Source organism: Aspergillus tubingensis, assembly GCF_013340325.1.
Source record: "Aspergillus tubingensis WU-2223L DNA, scaffold_7, whole genome shotgun sequence".
Lineage (NCBI taxonomy): Eukaryota > Fungi > Ascomycota > Eurotiomycetes > Eurotiales > Aspergillaceae > Aspergillus > Aspergillus tubingensis.
The window spans coordinates 3,825,739-3,843,371 of NW_023336281.1; the positions used below are offsets into that span (position 1 = coordinate 3,825,739).

At 50.3% G+C, this 17,633-nt stretch overlaps 6 protein-coding genes across 6 annotated transcripts; 4 read left to right on the forward strand and 2 right to left on the reverse strand.

Moving 5' to 3' along the window:
* Positions 1-298: 298 nt before the first annotated feature.
* Positions 299-2,844, forward strand: AtWU_06211 (small subunit rRNA maturation protein TSR1; the record flags this gene model as incomplete). The annotated part of the gene is made up of 3 exons (XM_035501321.1): positions 299-410; positions 481-950; positions 1,015-2,844. 3 exons carry the CDS (start codon positions 299-301, stop codon positions 2,842-2,844), a joined length of 2,412 nt encoding a protein of 803 aa, XP_035357214.1.
* A 776-nt stretch (positions 2,845-3,620) lies between these two features.
* Positions 3,621-4,749, reverse strand: sec17 (alpha-soluble NSF attachment protein SEC17; the record flags this gene model as incomplete). Its single annotated transcript, XM_035501322.1, has 5 exons — positions 3,621-3,860; positions 3,913-4,087; positions 4,144-4,450; positions 4,515-4,638; positions 4,717-4,749. The coding sequence occupies 5 exons, from the start codon at positions 4,747-4,749 to the stop codon at positions 3,621-3,623; spliced, it is 879 nt and encodes a 292-aa protein (XP_035357215.1).
* A 352-nt stretch (positions 4,750-5,101) lies between these two features.
* Positions 5,102-5,683, forward strand: AtWU_06213 (DUF726-domain-containing protein; the record flags this gene model as incomplete). Its single annotated transcript, XM_035501323.1, has 1 exon — positions 5,102-5,683. The coding sequence occupies one exon, from the start codon at positions 5,102-5,104 to the stop codon at positions 5,681-5,683; it is 582 nt and encodes a 193-aa protein (XP_035357216.1).
* A 231-nt stretch (positions 5,684-5,914) lies between these two features.
* On the forward strand, positions 5,915-8,053 carry AtWU_06214 (DUF726 domain protein; the record flags this gene model as incomplete). The annotated part of the gene is made up of 1 exon (XM_035501324.1): positions 5,915-8,053. One exon carries the CDS (start codon positions 5,915-5,917, stop codon positions 8,051-8,053), a length of 2,139 nt encoding a protein of 712 aa, XP_035357217.1.
* Positions 8,054-12,379: 4,326 nt separating this feature from the next.
* On the reverse strand, positions 12,380-13,695 carry gprD (the record flags this gene model as incomplete). Its single annotated transcript, XM_035501325.1, has 2 exons — positions 12,380-13,063; positions 13,126-13,695. 2 exons carry the CDS (start codon positions 13,693-13,695, stop codon positions 12,380-12,382), a joined length of 1,254 nt encoding a protein of 417 aa, XP_035357218.1.
* Positions 13,696-17,116: 3,421 nt separating this feature from the next.
* aspf13 (allergenic cerato-platanin Asp F13) lies at positions 17,117-17,566 on the forward strand (the record flags this gene model as incomplete). The annotated part of the gene is made up of 1 exon (XM_035501326.1): positions 17,117-17,566. One exon carries the CDS (start codon positions 17,117-17,119, stop codon positions 17,564-17,566), a length of 450 nt encoding a protein of 149 aa, XP_035357219.1.
* Positions 17,567-17,633: the final 67 nt, after the last annotated feature.

Genomic DNA, 17,633 nt, shown 5'->3' on the forward strand with positions numbered 1-17,633 from the left:
CAAATGTCGTACAGTCAATAAAAGTCAGAGCAGTAGACGGAGGCTCATCGGCAGCTTTTTCTGCGGGTCAAAAGATGAAAATCCGTGCCGAGCGGCTTTGCTTTCCTCGCTTGTTCCTCCACCGCCTAATTTTTTCCTCTCCAACCGCCGCCGGAGTATCAGGTCCAGATCCCTCTAGAGGCCACTCTATTATTATTCGTGATCTCTGGTATTTAGGTGTATCGCCTTATTCTCGCTCTCTTAATTATTCACGCTGGCCTCTCTTCCGTACCGATTCAAAGGGTCCAGTGGTGCCAACATGGCGCCCACCCAGACGGTGCAGCATCACCACCGCTCCACAACCAAATCCTCCAATAAACCATACAAGTCTCGCCATGCCTCCAAGAGTGCGCTGAAGGACAAGGCCAAGGGTACGTGCGCCGGAGAATTCCTCATGTGTCTCTTTCCTTGAAATAGCATCATAGACTGACATACTTCCAGGCAAGGTCGAAGGACAAGAGCGGGGCACCCGCAAGACCCCTCACCAGCAGCTCAAATCCAAACTCGATCGCCGGAACCAGGCTCGTCAGAAGCAGCAATTGAAGCATCAGGAGAAGGCGCAGTCCGTCAGCATTTTCACCGGTCAGAATGGTGCACCGCGTCATGTGGCCGTTGTGCCGCTTTCCGCTGATATCGATGTGGCTGCCATCATCCGCGCCTTGAACGAGAGTGTTGATGTTTCCGCGGAGATTTCCCCAGACTCCGCCACTCGGGTCCGTGTCGATCGCTTCCGCCAGACCTTGCAGTACATTCCGGCGAAATATGACTTGATGAACGCTCTGGATGTGTGCCGGATGGCCGATTTCGTGGTCCTGGCGCTCTCCGCCCAAGTCGAAGTGGAGGAACAAGGAGAGCTGTTGCTGCGGTCTATTGAGGGTCAGGGTATCTCGAACGTCATTGCCATGGTTCAGGTGAGTTCGGGTATCTCGTATATGGCGATGGTTGCCTTTTCACAACTGACTCTAATTTGTATAGGGTTTGGACCAGATCAACCCGGCCAAGAAGCGCCCGCAGGTGGCAGCTTCTCTCAAGTCTTTTGCGAACCACTTTTTCCCGTCCGTCGAAAAGGTCCTCTCGGTGGACTCTCGCCAGGAGTGTTCCAACGCCATCCGTTCCCTCTGCACAGCTACACCCAAGGGTATCCGCTGGCGTGATGAGCGCAGCTGGATGTTCGTCGAAAACGTTCAGTGGCCTGAAACCAATGCGGAGGAGGTCGACGATGTCGTGGTTACCGGTGTTGTCCGCGGCAAGGGTCTGAAGGCGGACCGCTTGGTCCATATCCCTGGATGGGGTGACTTCCAGATTGGTGCTATCACAGCAGCACCACTCGCTACTTCCCGCGGGAAGCGTGACGATGCTATGAATGTCGATGAGACTGAGGCTCCCCAGCTGTTGGATGGACCTTCTGCGGACTGCGATGATCTGGCCACTGTAGCACCAGAGGAGATTGAGATGGAGGATGACGACTTCCCTGTTGAGGAAGAGCGCAAAGGTGTCCTCCTCGACGACCACCACTATTTCTCTGATGACGATTCTCACATCCCCCCAAAGCCCAAGAGGCTACCAAAGGGTACCTCGGAGTACCAGTCCGCTTGGTTCTTGGGCGACGTGTCCGATTCCGGCTCTGACCTTGAAGACGAGGAGGAAGTTGAAGAGATGGAGATGGACACTGCGGGAGCGCCCGAAGACGGTGTCTTCCCCGACAACAGGGATGCCATGACGGAGGCTGGCCCATCGGAGTATCCCCAGTCAGAGATGTTCGTCGACCCGTCACCAGAAGACGAGGCCAAAGACCTGGAGGATTTCCGTGCGAGCCGCAGAAACGAGGCCAACGAAGATTTGGAGTTCCCTGACGAAATCGAGCTTCACCCTAACGTTCTCGCTCGGGAGCGTCTGGCCCGCTTCAGAGGTCTCAAGAGCTTCAAGACCAGCCCCTGGGAGACATCAGAAGACCGTCCCCACGAGCCGGAGGACTGGCGCCGTCTGCTTCAGTTCGCGGACTACAAGGGTTCCAGGAACAAGTTCCTCCGCGAGGCTCTCGTCGGAGGTGTCAACCCTGGTGTACGTGTCGATGTGCACCTCAAGGCAGTGCCAGCAACCCTCCGCAGCCGCCCCCAGCCCACATCCCTCTTCTCTCTGCTCCGTCACGAGCACAAGCACACTGTTGTCAACATCAACATGCACCTGAACTCCAGCGTCGAGGAGCCTCTGAAGTCGAAGGAGCAGCTCGTTGTTCAATGCGGTCCTCGCCGTCTGGTCGTCAACCCCATCTTCTCCGCCGGCGACAACACCCCCAACAACGTGCACAAGTTCGACCGCTTCCTCCACCCAGGCCGCAGCGCCGTCGCCTCCTGGATCGGTCCTTTGACCTGGGGCGCCGTGCCCGTCCTCGTCTTCAAGAACAAGACCAACCAGGACCCCGAGGTTATGGACTCCGCCGAGGACGACTCCCTCAACAACTTCGACAACCTCGAACTCATCGGAAACGGCACCATCGTGGCCCCCGACCAGTCCCGCGTTGTCGCCAAGCGCGCCATTCTCACCGGCCACCCTTACAAGATCCACAAGCGTGTCGTCACCGTCCGCTACATGTTCTTCAACCCCGAGGACATCCAGTGGTTCAAGGCCCTCCAGCTCTGGACCAGACGCGGCCGCAGCGGTTACATCAAGGAATCCCTCGGTACGCACGGTTACTTCAAGGCCACCTTCGACGCCAAGATCAACCCCCAGGACTCTATCGGTATCAGTCTGTACAAGCGGGTTTTCCCTCGCAAGGCTCGCGCTCTGGAGGATGTGGTCTATTGAAGATGATATTGGAGCTCGTGTTGTGCCGTTGTTTGTTCGCGCTTGCTTCAGGAAGCCGTTTTTAGGTATAGCACAGCATGGCATGCAGGAACGATATAGAGATATTTTACTTACATACATTATATACTTACTCATGATACCACAAAAGTTCGCTTCGGCATGAATTGATGAACTGTTATTGATTATGATTATCATTCGTTGATGAGTGGTTCGACAAATAGATAGATAGATGGATACAGTCGGCTTGAATTTAGTACCTGATTTGTTTTGACTTGAGTGGTGCAACTTGTCTCGTCTATTCAGTTTACTTCCTAAACTAAGCATGTTATACAGTACAATAATCAGTAATCTAATTACGATAGTATAAATCGCAATGAGGAGACACTTTTGTTCTTCATTCACGAACATCGATAGTATCTGTCAGTAAGGCATGCCACGCATCCATCAGCGTGTGCAAACCTATGCCAATAGCTATAGGTATGATAGAACAGGACAGGACAGGCAAGACAGGCAAGCCAAGGGCACACTATATCTTTGCACGGAAGAGAAAAAGAAAAAACAAAACAAACCGCAAGCAAGTATACGACGGCACAGCATCCATCTACCTATGGGACCAGCCAACGGAGTAAGGGTAGGGAACACCAGTTATAAAGTCTGCCCAAGTAACTAATCCACCAAGAACAAGAACGAACGAATGGATGAAACAGATGGGAAGCAAAACAAGAGAAAACAATGATATTGTTGCTGGGAATAGAAGAGAATAAAATAGAATAAGTCTAAGAGAAATCCTCGCCCTGCTCCTCGATACTGTTCTTGATCCGCAACAGAAGAGTCGTCTTCCACTTGTCCAACTTGCTGAGCTGGTCGAATTGGAATAGCTTGTCGGCGAATGCCTCCTGGTCGCCAGCTTCGATGGTCTGGACCAGGTCCACGAGGAGCTGGTGCTCTCTTGTCGAGGCGAAGGTGGTGTCGATGTCGCGGTAGTTCTCGAGGGCTCGGTTGGCGGCAACCAGGTCCTGTGTTGGGTTAGTTATGTCTGAAAGGGTTCAATGAGAGGGACAGCCGTACATTGGTCGCCAAGTGGCAGATGCCAGCCTTCAGGAAGTAGTCCTTGACGGACCACTTCATCAGGTTGTTGTTGATCGATGAGCGGCCGATCCGCTCGTAGTGCTCGATAGCCTTGTAGTAGTCGCCTTCGAGAGCGGCCAGGTCTGCTGCCTTCAGGTAGTGCTTGTTGGCAAGACTGGAGAAAAATACATCAGTATAGATTTGATATGAGAAGGCCGAGGATGGACGTACGCTTCAGCATTGTCACCGTCAAACCACTCCGCCGCTTTCTCGTAGGCTTCCAGCGCCTTTTTCGTATCTCCAAGCTCCACCTCGTACACCTCGGCCAGATGTTGCTGTTGCGTGGCCGCGCGCCGGAGGTTACCCTTTAGCACGTAGTGTTGAATAGCACTGGAGAGCACGCGAGCGGCGTCCTCGGGGTCGGATTTGCGGTAGACCTTGAACGCTTCAGTCAGGGTGTTTGCTGCATCATCGGGCTCGTTGAGGTTCTGGGTCTGAATAGAGGCAGCCTTTTCGAAGGCAAGACCAGCCTCCTTGTCTGATCGTTTGGCGATGGGTTAGAGCTCGTTGATCTGAGACAGGGGAGAGAATCACTGGCTTACTCTGCTTCTGCACTCGGAAGGCGTTCGCAGCTTGTGTGTAGAGATCAGCTGCATTCTCGTACTTCTCTGTCCTTCCACCGAAGAAGCTGAAGCCACCAGATGCGCTGCTGAGCGCTTTGTCGGCCTAATGTACGTCATGGGGGTTAGCGATCGTCGTATTCCAAGCATAGCGATGATGGACAGCGGGGTTCGGGGGGATTACTCGTTGGAGCAGAACTCGGGGATCTTGGGCCATTTTGTGAAGAGGTTGTCGGCCCGAGCAGGTGAAGAGGAGAGTGATGCTAGAAGTCAGTTTGCGGGCAAAGAGAAGTGGGGATGAATGTCTGGAAGATGAGGAGAAACGATGGGAGGATGGATCTAGTTTACTGGGCAGCCTCGCGGAATGGCGAGCTCCCCGCCGCTCCGTCAACGTAGGCGGTGGCCACTTTCCGCCCGGTCCATTGGACGTGCTTCTTTTCTTGCTTCTCTGTTAGTATTTCTATAGCATCTTGACTGTCGCAAACGGAAACAGTTCCTTCAATTGCTCGTTCCTTTTATTGTTTATCTATTAAGTATATACTCCTGCATCTGCTAGGGTTTCCACGAAAATGTTCCTCCGTGCAGCTCTCCCCCGACTGTCTGCGTTGATCAGTCGTCAACCTTTACGGTGCAGCACCGCCAGGCGCATGTACTCTGCCTCTCAATCAGGCGACGCAGACATTGACGCCATGCTTGCGAAGCCTACGTGGTCTGTTCGCTCGTTGCTACCAGAAGAATCCGCCAAACCATCTGCTCCGTCAGTGACTCCAGCGCAACTCCGCCATCTGCTCCGTCTCTCGGCTCTCCCACAACCCGCGAACGAGGAAGAAGAGAAGAAGATGCTTGAAACGCTCGAATCCCAGATTCACTTTGTGAAGCAGGTCCAGCGCATCGATGCCACTGGCGTGGAGCCTCTGCAGAGCATCCGGGACGAAAGTCCGGAAGCGGTGCAGGAGAATACCATTGGACTGGAAAAGCTGAGAGAGGCCATGTCCAAGGAGAGAGTGGTTGGTCGAAACAAGAGAATCCAGCGAGTGGAGAGTCCGAGGAACGAGCGGCCCGATGGGGATACTTGGGATGGAAACGCGCTTGCCTACGCGTCCAAGACCAAGGGGAAGTTCTTCATTGTCGATACGGGAAAGTCAGCGTGAGCTAAGCTGTCCTGAAGTTGGGTTCAGCCTGTCTGATCGAACCCATTTCACTGTTGCACGCTGATGGTCTGGGCGCTGAGTCAGCCATGATCTCATTGCCAATGCTGAAACCGACAACCTCCTTATTCTCTGTGCAACCTGTGAAGTCCCTCCACGAACCATCTGTAGCGGAGACGGAAGGCTAGTCAAATTAATTCATTTCGGAACGTGACTTTGTGGCCGTCTGCACATATGTGGAAGTCATTCAAGGAAAAGCATGCTAGCAAGTTCGGATCCGGGCCCTCGCCCTCGCCCGCACCGCCGAAGAGCGACCGCGACCAAGACTTGACCACCATCTTGGATCGCCCTCAGCGAGCCGACCTAACAGTTCTTGTCGCGGAGATCACCCAACACATGCGAGATGCGATCGTTCAGAACTTCCACGGTCCAATCTCAAAGGAGAATGACCTCTCACGTGACCAAGCAGCAGATGAACAGGACAAGGACACCGATCCCCTGTCTGTTCAGTCGGATGGGCAGAGTGAGGAAGCCACAGCTGTGACTACTCATTCCGAATACAAGCCCACCGCGCAAGATCTCAAATCAGAGGCCAAGTCCCTGACCAGCTTTGATGATTGGAGAGACTCGGTCCTACTGAGGATTGGTGAAGTTGTGAACCGAGATGAGGAATCCGAAGAAGAAGCCAGTGAATCAGACCCACCTCAACAATTGCATGAGCCGGAAATAGACGAGGACCAAGGTTCTCTGGAGAAGCAACGTGAAGTGTACCGACCTGTTGAGACTCCTCTTACGCAGCTACCCAAGGCTAAAAGACTACTGATTCTTCACTCGCTACTGCTTCTGATGCTTAGTCTTGAGCACTATAACGCTCGCTCACGAGTTCTAATGCTGTATGTAGCGTCAAGTCTGAATCTCGATGTCACTATCCTCAATGGCGACGAGAGCAAGGTCGCACGTGGATTGCTTGACACTGCCCTTCAGCTTGCGAACGCCGAAGAAGGCCAAGAAAAGAAACGTGACTCCTCCAGGAAATGGAAGGTTGGCATAGCTTCTGTCGCAGGAGCTGCGCTGATCGGCATCACTGGCGGACTTGCTGCGCCGCTGGTTGCAGCTGGCCTTGGCACAGTCTTGGGAGGCCTAGGCCTGGGTGCTACGGCTGCTGCAGGGTATCTAGGTGCCCTTGCAGGTAGTGGAGTAATCGTGGGTGGTCTTTTCGGTGCCTACGGGGGTCGGATGACGGGACGCATGGTCGACAAGTATGCCCGTGAGGTGGACGATTTTGCTTTCCTACCTATTCGGGGCTCTCGACAAAGGTCTGAAGACGAAAGGGAAGCAGCTCAGAATGATCACATGCTCCGAGTCACGATCGGTATTACCGGCTGGGTTACTGAAGAGGACAACTTTGTTGTCCCCTGGCGAGTCATTGGAGCCGATTCCGAGGTTTTCGGCCTGCGTTGGGAAACAGAGCCTTTGATGAAGCTTGGAAATGCTATGAACCTATTGGTTACAAGCGCTGCCTGGGCAGCGGGTGGGCAGGTGCTTTCCCGGACCATCTTCGCACAGATCATGAGCGCCGTGATGCTACCTCTTGGTCTTCTTAAGGTTGCCCGTGTGGCTGATAACCCGTTCAGCATTGCCAAAGCCCGAGCAGACAAAGCGGGCGAGGTCCTTGCGGATGCGCTGATCAGCAAGGTTCAGGGTGAGCGGGCCGTCACACTGATAGGCTACTCGATGGGTTCTCGTGTCATTTTCTCCTGTCTGCAAAGTCTGGCGAAGCGTGGCGCATACGACCTGGTGGAATCGGCAATTTTAATGGGGTCGCCTACGCCGTCCAATGCGCCACACTGGCGTCGTCTCCGGAGCGTTGTTAGCGGTCGGCTCATTAACGTGTATTCGGAGAATGACGCCGTCCTTGCTCTTCTCTACCGAACCAGCAGTTTGCAACTCGGCGTGGCAGGTCTCCAGCCTGTTCAGGACGTGCCCGGCGTTGAGAATCTGGACGTTAGCGAGACCGTCAGCGGCCACTTGCGCTATCAATTTCTCATCGGGCGCATTTTAGGTCTTGTTGGCCTGCAGAGTGTAGATGCCCAGGAGGTGGCTCGGGAGGAGGCGGCATTGGCAGTGAAGGACAAGAAGCAGGAGCAGGAACGGATCCAAAACGAGCGTCGCGCAGGGGTAAAGGGCGACGAGTCGGCACAGCGAGTGTTGGACAACGGTGATGGAACCGACGAGGAAGCAATGCATGCTGAGGTTGAACAGGAGACGAGGGATCGACTTTCGCGCATGGAGGTGTCTGAAGGAAGCGAAGGCCAGCCAGCCCGACCTGATTTCAAGATCAAGAGACGCCCACTTCCGTCAGAGCAGAGCTAGATGTTTATACCTTGATGAACCAATATTAGTGGCATTTTCTTGCAATGTACTCCTTTACCATGCACCTTTATGGCAATATCAAATAAGTTTCCTGCAAAACTCTGGTATAACTTCGCATGACCCCTGTCTTTAGTTATCTTGATGATCGCGATCGAGATAACGGCGAAAACACGCTCGCCGACCGTTGCGACACGCGGGATCAATAGCCATATGCTTACTTCTAGCCTGGCTGCAAGACATGCATAAGCGCAGCGGTCAGATCACTGCAAAGTGCGAAAAAAGACTTTCGTCAATAGTATTAGATAGCGACGATCTCAACGTCGACTAGTGAACGTAGTTGAAGCCATTAACGGTTTCCCTGAATATAAGTAATTCTTATTTTCTTCGGGTAACCTGTCACACTCTTTCACAACCCCTGAGTGTAATTCGCCCCCTATTGCTTTTATAGTAGTACAGAAGAGAAGAGATGAACAATACGGAGAACGATGATGATAATAAAGGATAAGCGCAATAATTGAGCTTATCATTTACCATATGGGCGCGTATTGGATGTTTTTCATCCCCGCAGATCAATGTGAATAAACAACAAAGGTATGTAACTAGTGTGAATCCTTCCAACGCTTGCAATAATTGCAGCCACCAATAGTATACGGATGACACTTGATGTCTAGTAAGGCAACTAACCGGTATACTATTGATTTTGCTAGTAACCCAAGATTTAAGTTATTAGTTGGTTCTATCTCGTTGCAGCTATACTGGTTAGAGATGAATACTGTATAGCTAAATACATATATAGCTTGATGGCTTAGAATAGGCACTGCCAACGTAGAATGATGCTATTAATCAAATTGCTGACTCCCAAGTACTACTGGTACGTAGTAGACTACCTACCTATACATTATGTAATGTATAAGGAGTAACAATATTTCTTTTCTGGATCTAGTACCCCTCACTCATTCCTAGGCTCCAATATAACATCATATCCATACTAAGATAAATCTACCAGTATGCTATTAGTAAAGTCAACTTGAACCAGTACTAGTAACCAAAGGGTACTTTTGTCCACCTACTAAACAGAGCAAGACAACCCCCAGGCCCCAATTTCAACGGCGCAAGACAATTAATATAAGTAGAACGGGTGGAGCTATCCAAGACAACACCCTGTCAAGTGTCAAAAGTACTACTTCATTAGTATCTAGTGAGTTGTCATGTTTCTATATGTATCCATTCATGGCGGGGAGAGACAAAGCGGGTAGGTACTAAGTAGTAGTAGTAGTCTAAGTGGAGTTGGTCGGAGGAACTTGGTTGTCTCACTTAGATGAGGGGGTTGAATATAGTAATGTTGTGTGACGTTTTTAATATGTAGAACCGTTGGTGCCTATTTTAGGGAGAAAAAAAGGTACTTTGTGTTTTTTGGGTAATGATTATTATATGTTTATCAGTATTTATGGGAAATCGTTTCTTATGGTGTTGGCTTGTTGTATACCGAGTACCTTCTGTAAATGCTTTGTAGCTGAGTTCTAATGGAGTTCATAGCACATAATCGGACAGAATTAAATGATTCATGGGAGTATGTGATAAAGTAAGTGATAGAACTGAAGATTGTAGCAGACAAAATGGATCATGGTGAATCTAAATAGGGTGCTATGGGTAAAGTTGTAGTTTGGTACATTTTTCTTGGTATACTCGGGTCATGACTCGCTTCAGGTTCTTGGTAGTAGAGCTTGTTGCTTGTGCCCTTTCTGGGCACAAAGCTTGGTTGGACGTTGCTGTGCTAAGACTTCTGTCATGGAGTATATGGGAATATTGGCTTGGGTGTCAAAGCTGTGATAAGGCTGGAGGTTAAGAGGGGGTGTTATAGTAGAGGGGGTGTTGGAGAGTTCGATATAATTACTAGTTTAGGGCTGTCCATGGTGACAGCTATGCATGCATGCAGTGTTGCACACTGCTATAACAACTAGTCAAAAGTACTACTACAAGGCTGAATAGCAACGAAAACAAGGTAGGATGATCGACAACACAACAAGTACCTCTCTTCCCATCAATGGCTAGAAAACAAAGTAGACCACCATAGTAGAGTGTGTTATAGTGTCCTGCAACTAAACCATATACTTCCGAGGTTTTAAGCACAACCTTTAGCAGATACATATCACGCTTAGGGCACATCCCGTCTACTTACTAACAGTAGGTGCTTATAGTGCCCACAGTATTCATTCTAAAGGTACCAAGTACAAAGTACTTTTATCTGGAAGAGACAAGTATTTCGTCACAGTAACAGTCAACACGCTACTCCTAGACACTCTTCTCTTTACAAGACTAACTACTTACACCACCTCAATAACACATGCAAACATCCTAACTACTCCGTTGTACTCCATCCAAACTAACCACGAAAGAACAAACCAAGAACAATCGCAATACAAACCAAATCACTAGTCCCCAACTACCATCTAAAGAGCTAGCAGCTTACCCCCTTAGCACCCGCTCTCCAAATCCCCGATATCCCGAACCTAACCTACTTTAGTTCCCCCCTCTCTAGTCTAGCTCCCTCTACTATCTACTAGTTTGTAGTCTCTGTCTAAAAATCAGGAGCATGTAAAGTAAATCAGCCTTGGCATGCAGCACCCCCGTCGGGGAGAAGGAAAAATCCCACGGGGGGAAGGAAAGGAAAGACGGAGAGAGTTCCCGGTGACCTCGGGATGATCTTTGACGTTCATCATTTCCATCTAATCCAATTCGAAGGAATCAATTCCGTCGGAGACTAGACTAGACTAGTTACTGGTGGAGATAGCTGCCTGCATATACTAACTACTAAGGAATTGCTCGGTTGTGGTGTGTGGCTTGCGTTAGGTAGATTATTATGGAGAATGGGTTATATTGGCCCGGTGGGGATTTAGTTTTGGGGGCGTAGTTGCAAGAAGGATTAAGCGCGAGGCGGACATGGCGGACATGGCGGGAGGGATAAGATCCCGAGTCGCTTAATATTGCTGTTGTGGCGTTAGTTCTGATAAGTATTCGTTTATTTTTACTGTGTTCTTGAATGTTGGTGATAAGTACATATGTAGAAGTTGGTAGTAATCATGTAAAGATAATTGTGGTGTGGCAGTGTTGTAATTAATAATAAAAGGTGGTGGTCATCTCTCCCACAGTGGCGAATGAACGAACGACAGTATCATACTACTTTAGGCAGGCTGTTAGTATAGTCAACTTAGTCTTACTAGTGTTTTTCAACTGTGCAGGAAAAAAAGCAATTTCTCCTGCATGGAAATATTCTAGCCAAACCCAAATACAAAAAGTAAATACTACAATCTTCCCTAGTAATAAACTTCCAACATTATTCCATCCATCCCCTGTGTCGGGTTCTCAGGGTTTCCGGCCGACGGTGTCTCTACAATGTACTTAGTCTACGTACGGAGTCTATCTCCAATAATATTTCCTTTTCGGTTAAAGGAGCAGCAAACTTAACCAGTACCACTGGTACAAAGCGGCATGTCCCTCCCACTCAACCAAAGTTCCAGCATCCTCCTTCCAACTGCCGAGATGGAAACAGAGAATGTCTGGACCATCCATCCATCAACCCATTTGGAGTATGACGGAACAATCCGAAGGTTCCTAGGAGGAGCGAGCCCTGGTCTAGTTAAACGAATGAAACAAACTAAAAAGATAACCAACCAGTAAGAAACAGGAGGAGGAAAGTGACTAACACCGAAACAGAAATTGCTCCATTGGGCAACTCGGGAAAAGCGGACCTGGGGCCGAACATAACTCCTTCCACAGGCTGGTACTCGCACGAGAAGAAGGGGGAAAAACAAATCAGCAGTCTCGCGTGGGTATGAAACTAAGAAACCTTAGCTACGCGATCCGATGCTGTGGGGACTTCCTTTCCCCCAAACCGGCTCGCTCAAGCTTCGATCTAAGTGGGGATGCTAGGCGCTGATCTTTATGCCGGAGGCGCGCGGAAAGTGCTGAATGGCTGGAGGAAGGGCTTCACGGACGCTTCGTATTGTGTGGTGGATGCTACGCGTATTTGGCTGAAATTGAGGGTAATTATTCGTCGGACTAGTTCATGTCAATCTTTTAGGGGAGCTGAGGATTTTCGTCAAGAGGGAATTAGTGATTATCTTCAATTAGTATAGTATGTATATACTTAGATATGGTGAGTTGTCATGGGGTCTCTCGTAACAGGGATCGTTGCATAGTGTATGGAAAATATGAAAAGGGAAAGGAAAAAAGAGAAGGAGAGAAGAAAGGTATCAAAAAGAATGTAACGTGGTAATGAAATCGCACAGCCATCCGCCCAATTTGCTGAATCTCCACCATCAACAATCACCCGCTGTGGCGACCTCCCTTCTGAAAGTCTTCCGGTTCCGCTGGCTCGTGCGAAATCTCGATCGTCGTCTCCTGGTACACTCCGTGGCCCAACTCGGCCAGCTCCATGTCCGTCTTGCGCACAATATCGTCTGTAGATGAATCGCGGTCGTCTCGGACCGTGTCGTTGATGCTCTGCATCCCCATGCCCCGCCGGAATCGGGATCCCATCCGCACTTTTTTGCCATCCCGACCCGTGGTGATGTGTGTCTGGTATGCGTTTGATTCCGTGTAGTTGTACATCCGATCCGTAGTACTGAGTTCGGTTTCGAGCAACAGGTGGCGGCGAGTGAGCGTGTACACAAGCACATCGACGAAACCCGACAACGCCATCAGCGAACCAGCAACGGCAAAGTATGCGCGACTGGGGACGATATGACGTGCCGTTGACATGCGTCCGGCGGCCAACGGCAGGGATAGCAATAGATAGACAAGCGGGTAGATAACCATGTAAATGACAACCCGGTTCAATCTCTTCAGGTTCTCCTGATGGTTCTGCCGGAGCGTGGCGGATTGTTTCATTCGGCGTCGCAGGTAGAAGAACATGAGACCGTAAAGAACGACCGTGCCGAATTCTGCCAGGAAAATCCATAGATAATGCACCCAAAGACGTTCCGTTTCGTGGTCGGGACCGATCCAGCACTGCAAGACAGGGTGAATTAGTGACCTTTGTCCATCTGTATCTCATCTTTGCGATCGCTTACCCAGCCAGCTTCGGAAATCACAAACGTCTCGGAGCCAAACATTCCAACAGGAATCAATCCCAGAATAATGATAAATAGCCACAGGCCAACAACACCACCCACAAAGATCGGGAACGGTAATTGTCGGCCTCGTAGCACAACGGCACAGGTGTGAAGGGCAATCGCCAGAACGAACAAACCACTGCCGGGATCGCCCGTTTGAATCCACCATCCTTGAAGAACGCAGGGTGCACTGGGGTAGTAAACATGACCCTTTGCTACCCAGTGGAGACATATCAAGAAAGCTGTTGCTTGTTGCAGATCGACCAAAAGGAGGTTGTAAATGAGAACGACATACTGATTCTCCGCCAAAGGTCGTTTGTAGTATTTGCGCCAGAAAATGAAACGGTAGGTAAGGAATGACAAAAGGCCAAAGGCCGCAATGAACGAAAAGAGTGCAATCACTCCCATGGCAATGAACCCTGCTCGATCGCTACCCTCAACTACCTGGGTTGTTGAGCGACTAGCGAGGTGCGTGTGGCCAGCACCATCGCTGGCTAGCAGCCGTGACAATCGTAGTAGAGCGAGCATTGTTCATCACCCTGAACTGTAGTTTCGAGGGGAAGAATGTCCAAGGGTCCAAGCGAGGCTCGGAAACGAGTGACAGGCGGCGTGCGTCTTATATCCTACCATATAGAAGAAGTAAAGGTTGGAGCATGTCTTGCGGACCAGAAAATGGGTTCCTATGGATCAAAAAGTCTGGGCAAGGTCCCGGCCCCATAAAGGCTTTTTGCAGTATTTTTTCTTTTACCCGTTCTTGTTATTCAAGTTTGCTGTCCCGCAAGAGAAAAAAAATTAAGATTTGGTTAAGGGGCCACAGATCGCTAGATAATCTTCGGGAGGGGTGCGAATGAGCAAGGATGGCCAGTTTTAGTGAGTAGTAGCGTGTGCAGGAAAGGGACCGAAGCTCGCATAGTGAATGTTTTAGTGGGATATAGTCCGCACGGTCTCTACACCAGACCCACCTCTGGGTCATGGTATTCTCCGCCGTGCATCCAACAGTGACTCAAGAAAGTGGTCGAACGTTCCCACCTTAGTGTGCAATTGCCGATCTCCCAATGGTCTGGGAAGGAAAGGGGTGATTGTGCTTAGATCGTTGACCTGAGAGCCTCCATGCCCTGTGGATCAACCATCGGATTCTGCTCCCCGGCGTTTACGGGGTAAACACCTTGGTGCAATGTGGCGACACACAATTGAGGATTATTGGAGGTAGGTGGTGCAAATGTACACAACAGAATTATCCTGAGTGAACTATTTCGGCCCGGTATAGTGCATCCGCCACTTCGGGAGTGACAGACTCCCCTAACGTTTGCCTGCAGTCGAGCTAGACTAAGGGGCGGAAGTATTCTTTTGCAGAGTCGCCTGCAGTAAACGGCGATGATCTGCAAGCGTCTTATTAAGCAGTGTTGAGGGGGCCCCTGGTGCTTCCTGGGCCATCTCGGTGTCGCGCAGACCAGGGGAGTGGTAGATGATCTCCGGACTACGATCTTTAATCAGACGGAAAGAACCTTCCGACGCGGAGGCCTTCACCGAGCACTATGAGAAAAAAATGAACGCAACCCTGATTGGATATTCCAGAACCAAAGAATATCGGATCAACAGTGCGTCGACTCGAGCGCTGAGGCGGCACACGGTAGAGTTAGCGTGACGGCGCGTCGAAAGAAAGTTATCGAGATCCAGAAAGCTGGGACCAATAAACCCAGCGGGTAAGACTTGGGAACCATGTGCCTTCCTTTACAGGAAGGGAGGTCGTGCTTTGTGGAGTTTCCAATTGCACATAAACCGTAGAGAAACAGTGAAGTTGTGCAACTGTGGAAGATGAGGAAGCTGGCATGGAAGTTGAAGCATGGAGGAAAAGAAGTCGAGCATCGACTCCTTTTGGAAGTCACCTGAGCAGCAATGAGCCTCATCACCATTCAGCTTCTGATTATTACTTCCAGCCTCGCTCGCACATTATTGCTGGTAATAGCAACAATCACAAGCTTACGAATGGTCCTTCATCTCCACCTCCCGCTCTTCGGTACCGATTGTTCAGCTTGGCTCCATAGTTGCAATATTGCCCTCCAGTTATTCGCACCCACCTAGAAGTTTATCAGGAAGATGATTTTCGGAGCATGGACACACCTTGAGCTGTTCCTGGCTAAATCAAGATCCCCACGACGCTGATTGAAGAACGGCCGAGAAAAAGAAATAATCTGCAGCTGTACCCCGTTGCTGGGTGAAGATTTTCAGGAGAGAACGAGCATTGGGTAAGAGTGGCCGAAAGCTTATTCTTGTCGATTCATGTTGCTAAGATGCCGATCCCATAGATTCGATATGACTTAGTGATTCGAACCAAGGACAGCAGCGGGGTATAGCTGAATGGGCACACTAATCTGATGAGCTCATTCAAGGCCTTTCGACGGTTCTGGAATGGCCGTGCTGCAAAGGCTGATGGAAGGTACCGTCCGGCCAACTCCTAGCACAATCTTAGAACCATGGTTCGTGCACAATGGTACCTCTCACCATGGTAGTATCTATAAACTACTATGCTTGAATTGACCTTCCGTCTGAGGCATCGTAGGTATTCGGGCCTGGCATTTGAACGCAAACACTGAGGGACTGTATGCTGTAGTCGTCAGGGATCTACATCAATCACTTGGGACCTGCCGTTGACTTGTTACGACTTGGGTAAGTTGGCGGCTTTCATCATTCGGCCATGCGGATGAGTCGCCCAATTGCTGTCTCGGCCCATGAAAGCATCGAAAGGAACTTAAACACTCGTGACTGAGACCTCGTCGTATCGGCAAGAGCTTTGTTGAATATTAGCCGAGAGCGGCCTCATAAGGTCTTAGTCTCAAATTAATACTAAATGTTTAGACCTTAGCCTCGCCCAAGCAACGGAACGTGTGTCTATTCTTCCATTTCGAGAAAGCATTAGCCAACCTGTGTATACATACCCGAAAGCTCACAGGCCTGTGTTCCGATTTTCGGATCCGGAAGGATTGATCGACAACAAGCTACTCTTGACTCCAGGGCTAGACATTCTTTCTGGGAGCCTCTCTGTCTTGGCATACGAATGCCCCATTTAAGGCGCGTGGTTCGTGAACCTTCTATTTCATTAGTAGTTGGAGGTCTGATTTTAGAGCATTGTAGCCAGTTCGGATGCTGCAGGGTTCCAAGCAACGCTCGCATATGCTGGACGCCACATTTCACATATTTCGAACGCACCGGATGCTGGTTTTCGCTAATGCCCGATAGGGAACTTTCGGTTGGTGGCCGGTAAACTGCGGGCTTCAAAATGCGTCGCTTGGCGGGCTGTTGCATGACCCGGACGTGTCCGAGGCATAATCGTGCCACTTGGGTACTATGAATAGGACCTTTGTCTTTAAACCGACCATCTGCACAGGACAAGTCACCCGTCTCCTCCCAGCCGGAGGTCCCGGACAGATGACAAGGCTCTAAGGCTGTATGTCTCATTCAGGGTCTAGCCGTGCCATCTCTTATTGGCTCGGACGCTTCACGCCGCGAATACTGCGCCCCCGCATGTCTCTCTCCGCTCGCTATCGATGCAGTGTTGCCCGCCATTGATGGGAGGAATGTCTCACTTCGGGCTTGTGCTTCGCAGATCTATACCCCTCAATGGCCTCGTATAGCAAACAGATGTGATGTCAGTGACTATGTTTCTATTCAGGGCATCAGGCCTCCCGTTTCTATGCCACAGTATGGAGCCTTGGCCGCCTTGGGTAGGCAAGGCCTCCCGGGAATACTCATTGCCATTTCACCGCTACTGCAACTTCAAGTGAAGAGAAAGAGGGGAAAAAAAAGATATAAGTAGCTTGACAAACCCCAGAGATTCTCCTCTTCAGTTCAGATCAAGCATCTATTCTACACTCAAGAACAAACCACTACTACCAAACACATTTTCATCCATATCTCACGAGTATCATATCATCACCACTCATCCATCACAATGAAGACCTTCACCACCATCACCTCTCTCCTCGCTCTCTGCTCCTCGGCCCTGGCCGCACCAGTGGAAGCTGCTGAAGCGGCTGGCACCACAGTCTCTGTCTCCTACGACACTGTCTACGATGTCTCTGGAACTTCATTGACCACCGTCTCCTGCTCGGACGGTACCAATGGCATGATCAGCAAGGGCTACACTACCTTCGGCTCTCTTCCGGGCTTCCCCAGAATCGGAGGCGCTCCTACCATTCCAGGCTGGAACTCTCCCAACTGCGGCAAATGCTACGCCTTGACGTACAACGGCCAGACAGTCAACATTTTGGCCATTGACGCCGCACCTGGTGGCTTCAACATCGGCCTGGATGCCATGAACCAACTCACTGGCAACCAGGCCCAGAACCTGGGTCGTATTGACGCTACCTACACCGAGGTGGATGTCAGCCAGTGCAAATGAACGCCAAATTATTGAGCATTGTGCTTGGGAGATGAAATCGGGTATTGCGGGGATTGGCTACGATGGG